This window comes from Conger conger, chromosome 19 (assembly GCF_963514075.1).
Source record: "Conger conger chromosome 19, fConCon1.1, whole genome shotgun sequence".
NCBI lineage: Eukaryota > Metazoa > Chordata > Actinopteri > Anguilliformes > Congridae > Conger > Conger conger.
The window spans coordinates 11,517,093-11,522,990 of NC_083778.1; the positions used below are offsets into that span (position 1 = coordinate 11,517,093).

A 5,898-nucleotide genomic window follows, 5' to 3' on the forward strand; every position below is an offset into this window, starting at 1 on the left:
CACGCATTACATGACATGTTATTGAGCTGACGCTTTTATCCAATGTGAGTTACTGTTGATTAGACTAAGCACCACCACCCTGGATGGCAATATGGTATTAAGGGCCCAACAGCTGTGCGGATCTTCTTGAGGCTACATTAGGGATCGAACCACCGACCTCGCGGGTCCCAGTCATAACCACTACATTACATTAATGGCATTTTGGCAGACGCTCTTACCCAGAGCGACATGCAGTTGATTAGACTAAGGAGACAATCCTCCCCTGGAGCAATGCAGGGTTAAGGGCCTTGCTCAAGGGCCCAACAGCTGTGCGGATCTTACTGTGGCTACACCGGGGACCTCGCGGGTCCCAGTCACATACCTTAGCCACTATGCTGCCGGCTGCCCCACACATGCAAGGGTGCTAAAGCAGGGCAGAGGGGCTTTCTGCAGAACAGACCTGTACAGGGGTATCTGCGGAGTCCAGTGGTGAAGAACTCTGGCCAACGAGTCTCGCATGGGGGTCTGCTGGCCCAGGTAGAAATAGCCGTCGTGAGCGAGCTTGATCGCCAGCATGTCTCGGGGGTGATCTAGAAGGATCTCTTCCCATGCTTCGCAGGCTTCAGAGTGACGTCTGAAAAACCCGAACAACGCGGCCGTTACGTCAGAACAACAACACCGTCTTTTTTTTTGTTTTTTTACTATTGCGGATCATTCGATTGGTTAAACACAAACACGATGACAAACTGAGCAAGCGGCCGTCAATCGCATTGCACCGTAGCGTGTATAGCTTATGCTAATTCCCAACACTCGTCCCTAGGGGGGGGAAGAAAGGCAGAAAAGTTGAAACGAGCCAAACGAGCTCTGAAAACAGTGGCCTACCTGTTGGTTTGTCACATTATCCACCTCTGGGGATTTTGAGAAAGCCACACAACACAGGCTGACATTTGAATACTGGGGAAAATGTGGCGTCAACTCAAACTTCAAGCAGAACAAAAAAAATACACCAGTCCAATCAACCACTGCCGTACTGCAGGATTAAGACACAAACAGCCATTATGTGTTCATGTTAAGCATATAGGAGTTCTAAAGTAGGGCAAAGGTGCCAGGGCAGAGACACAAAATGGCGGCAAAGACTGACCACTCAAATGCATAGCTTTAATAAAAATATTAATAATGTTTTTAAGTACTAAATTATAATATCTTCTGGTAGGGGATGGTTTATCGTCCTCCGTGTTAAAAGCCAAGCACAAAGCTGGGTCTGGGAAAGAGGGACCAAGAGGGAGGTTCAGGATGCAGGCCAAGCCAACCTTTCAAGGCCCACAGTGGATGTCTGCAGGCCAGCTGACAGAAAAACAAACTTCTCAAATATCCTCCAGATGTATTGTTCCTCCACCGAACAACGAGCACGATTCTGTGCCTAGTCAGGTGCATTCGCACGTCCTCTTATTGAATTATTCGTTCCATTTCAATCGAATCGTAGCTTTTCATTTGACACTTTTTGTGCTTTCCCGTTTACGTGACACACTACACAGATAAAGATCATTACTATATTATTAAAATAAGACATGCCCGACGCCGCCTTATTTTCATATCTACGGCGGTTTAAATTGCTACTAGGTTATAGGACGTGCGCCCAGTGACACAGCATATCTCACTGAACGCAGAGGGGAAAACAAGACTCCATTTTATCAGCAAATCAGCATAATTGGACGTCTGCCATTAGCCAGTACACTGAGCCTACAGTAGTAGCTTATCTGAGGGGGGGGCCACTGTCCAAGTTTTCCGCCGTGCGTTTTTGTCAGTCGTGGTTATCGGGGGGCCCCCGGCTAGCACGCTCACCCCTTGGCGAAGTGCTCCACGCCACTGACGTGGAGGCGCTCTCGTGGGGTGAGGCTCTGGCCCGCCGCCATCTCCACCAGCCGCGCGATGTCGCCTGCCAGCCGCTCGTTCAGCCGCAGCGAGCTCCCGGTTCCCACCAGCTCCAGCCCCGCCGCGATCGCATGACCCATCACTGGGGGGGGGGGGAGGAGGGGGGGAGCAGTCAGGCCGCAGGTCACGGCATGATAAAAGCGCTAGACTTCGGCTACCGTGCACTCGGGTAGAAGTCACAAGACTATGAAAGCAATAAACTTCTGCTACTGTGCATTAGGGTAAAAGACACAAGGCTAGAGCGGAATTATAGTTCTTCTACTGAGCATTCAGGTAGGACACAATACTATAAAAGTACCAGACGTCTGCTGCTATGCATTAGGGTAAAGGGCGCAAGGCGATATCAGTATTACACTTGTCATTATACATGAAAACAAGCAGACATCTAGACTCTGATAAAAAGTCTTTAGTAATAGGGAAAGAAATAGTGTCAGTGAACTTCACCCATTGTAAACACCATACACCCACAGATTTCGAAACTGCGGCGCCTTGTGTATTTACGAAAACATATACAGTATTTGTCAAATCCTGGATGGGTTTTGGATGGATTTTGTTTTTCAGGGGGAACTAAAATGAGTGGAAACCATGATTTGAGGGGGGTTGCTGTGTGTAGTGAGGTCATCGGGTACCAAAGTTGGGGTCAGCCTTCTGCATGGCGGAGATGCACCCCTCTATTCCTCCTAGGCTTTCGTCGTTGCGCCAGGTCGCATACTGCGGGACGGCCATGCAAACCGGAAAAAAAATCATCAGTCGCAAGTACTACTAATATCCCTTAACCCACAGGTGTCAAACTCCAGTCCTGGAGGGCCGCAGTGTCTGCTGGTTTAACTCCAGTCCTGGAGGGCCGCAGTGTCTGCTGGTTTAACTCCAGTCCTGGAGGGCCGCAGTGTCTGCTGGTTTAACTCCAGTCCTGGAGGGCCGCAGTGTCTGCTGGTTTAACTCCAGTCCTGGAGGGCCGCAGTGTCTGCTGGTTTTCGGGTTGTTCTCAGAACCTGTTTAAGTCGTTGATTGGCTAAAGAATCGACACTCCTTGTTCTGGAGGCCTTAATTGACAGCCGATGGAAAGGAAACCTCAAAAACCAGCAGATACTGCGGCCCCTTAGGGACTCAGTTTGACACCCCTGCCTTAACCTGTCGCAGACCAAATACGCAATCATTTGGATTCAAAACGTTTTCTATCGTTTACGGAGTGCGCCTGGTGCAGCGGTCCTCACAGTGGACCGTTCCTGGAGAGCCGCAGGGTGCGCTGGTTTTCGTTGTTACTCCGCACTTAATTGATCAACTAAAGAAGTTATTTCCACGGTTAACTCACCTCACCAGGATTCGCGGGTCTGAATTTGTTGCTGATATTGAGGCGAAAACAAAAACCAGCACACCCTGCGGCTCTCCAGGACCAGGAGTGAGGACCACTGGTCTAATGTATTGCAGCCTAAGAGACACTATCACAAAGTGCAAAGCAAAGCCTTCTGGTCCTCTCGGTTGGCTTAACTGCACCAGCCAAGATCGATTCAAGTATTTGAGTCCGAAACAAATACTTATGTGAGCCAGGTCTGGACTGTCACTACTGTACTCTATATTTAATCATTTGCAGAGATGGATAGCCCAGGGGGTCAGACGTAAAAGTCGACCCATGAACTCAGCCAGCCGATCAGTTCTACCTCCTGGCTGATGAATTGTGTGAATTAGAAAATCTGAGGTTGGAACAAAATACTGGGGAGGACTTTTACTTTCTGAACCTGGATTCTCCACTGAACGTGTCGTACCTGGGACAGCGTGGCGTCAAACAACTTGCAGGCCTCGTTGCTGGTGGTGGAGAGAGACAGACCATCCGCCTGCCAGGCCTGCGGAAAACAGGACAGCGAGGCCGAGGTCAGCTTGCAACGCACAGGCAAAGACGACCCGTCCGCGTATATATATGACATCAAAAGAGTGAGAGAGAGGAGAGAGGGAGAGGGGGAGGGGGAGAGAGAGGAGAGAGGAGAGAGAGGGGGGAGAGAGAGAGGAGAGAGGAGAGAGAGGAGAGAGAGGGAGGGGGAGAGAGAGAGAGAGGAGAGAGAGAGAGAGGGGAGAGAGATAAAGAGAGAGAGGAGAGAGAGAGAGAGAGAGAGAGAGAGAGAGAGAATGCAGGAAACTTGCTGTCCCATTTTCAAAATCACTTACATTCAACAACCTTTCAAAATGGGAGAAACTCAGGGTCCAGGGACTTAAGATCCAGTCCATGTAGAGGTTGTTAAAATAAATAAAAAATTATATATATATATATATACACACGTTTCATATGGGGGTCACCAAGTCTCAAAAAGTACCAAAAAGGGCACCTCCATACCAACAAACCTCTCGGAAGGGTACCTGTCCTTACAAGAAACAAAACCAAGAATCTGGAGTATGCCAAACCTCATTGGAATTATAACTTGAAGAAAGTGCTAGGGCCATCTGAGACCAAAATGTAATGTCTTGGCCATACACACCAGTTTTTGTGATATGTTTTGTGGCAAAATAGGATAGGAGGAGAATCACCTCATACCTACTGTCAAATATGGAGGTGGATCATTGAGGTTTTACTGCCAGTGGTCCGGGGGCACTATTTCAGGTTAATGACACAACGAATTCAACAAAGTACCAGAACATTTTAGCAGAAAATCTGCAAGGAAGCTGAAACTAGATCGTAGGTAGATTGTATAGCAGGACAATGACTCCAAACAGACATCAAAATCTAAATAGAAACTACAAAAATCCAAGCTGCGAAATAAATGAAAGATATAAAATAAATCATTTTGGGGTAATTTGCCCCCTTCAAAAAGCCGCAAACTGATCACTCCAATTTAGATCATTTCGGGTGCGTAAAAATCACGGTTTTTGGTTTGAGGATGAAGTCGTCACACTTGACCATTTCAATTCTTTATATAACAACTTTATATAATAACAAATATTTCGAATTAAAAGCAGCAGTAGCAATATCCCGGCAACCGAACTGCCGAAAAAAACGAACGGACTTTGGTGCGCAACCACAGCAATGATACTATATTACTCAGATGGCAATCGCAGCACACAATAGCATTTAAATAACTCAATACCAAGTATCAATATCAATGCTGCTTGCAACATTTTTTTTCTGACGGTTTGGGGAAGCCCGTGGAGATCCCACACCTGTTGCATTCGCACGGAAAGTCGAGCCGATCGTGCTCATCAATGCACGGAACAAAGTCCGAAAAACGGGATGCAAGAAGTATGAAATGCTGCACTTTATGATGACCACCTTCCTTATTGATTTCAGTTCGATCAATCCACACCGTAAGTTAATACTGCAGTGGAAGTTGACAGGCAATGTTTTTAGTTTACTATATAGTCATCTTACCTTGCAATCTCTGAAACTTGCAGGATTCATGTTGGACGACACTTGCGTGTAGCAGAAAGAAACGCAGTGTAAACTAAGGACACCAGTTTTGCTCTACCTCCTGTCCCGCAGAAGGTATTTCCTCGAGTGAAAGGGGGTGGACACCACTCCAGCCAATCGGATCGTCCATAACCGTTCCAGACCCCGTCTGCCAAGGGATTGATGTGCATTGTACTCCGGGGTTGTAAAGATTAGATATGAGGTAATTTTGTTTGTATGCAAGTCACGGCATGCATCGACAAAATAATAAAAATAAAATAAATGTGTAAGGAATATGTGCATATCTATGATATGACAAATATGTGACAGAATATTCCATGTCCATCCATGAGCTTGATTTTTGATAATGTAAATTTTTTTGACATCTTGTTTTTCTCTGAATGTAGCTTCCAGTGGGACAAGTGCCAAACATTCCATCTTATCACCCCAAGCACGGCAAGCCAGATATTTTTCTGATAGACTGAGAATATATGAACCATCTGGCAGAACCAACCTTTCAGTGATTGCACGCAAGAGCAAAAGGACAAAAGTTCATCAACACTAACCATCTACCAGGGTATTATTGGTATCATTTCGTGCATATCACCTTGAAC

General features: G+C 46.7%; 1 protein-coding gene across 1 annotated transcript in view; it reads right to left on the bottom strand.

Annotated features, from left to right (window-relative positions):
* ttc38 (tetratricopeptide repeat domain 38) overlaps window positions 1-5,386 on the bottom strand; it is a 13,620-nt gene extending 8,234 nt beyond the window's left edge. The window contains exons 1-5 of the mRNA XM_061229526.1: window positions 5,267-5,386; window positions 3,675-3,752; window positions 2,541-2,622; window positions 1,822-1,993; window positions 440-613 (exon numbers count right to left, since the gene is read on the bottom strand). Of these exons, the coding sequence (XP_061085510.1) occupies window positions 440-613; window positions 1,822-1,993; window positions 2,541-2,622; window positions 3,675-3,752; window positions 5,267-5,296 (536 nt within the window). The 5' untranslated portion in view covers window positions 5,297-5,386. The remainder of the gene's footprint in view (window positions 1-439; window positions 614-1,821; window positions 1,994-2,540; window positions 2,623-3,674; window positions 3,753-5,266) is intronic.
* Between the last annotated feature and the right edge of the window lie 512 nt (window positions 5,387-5,898).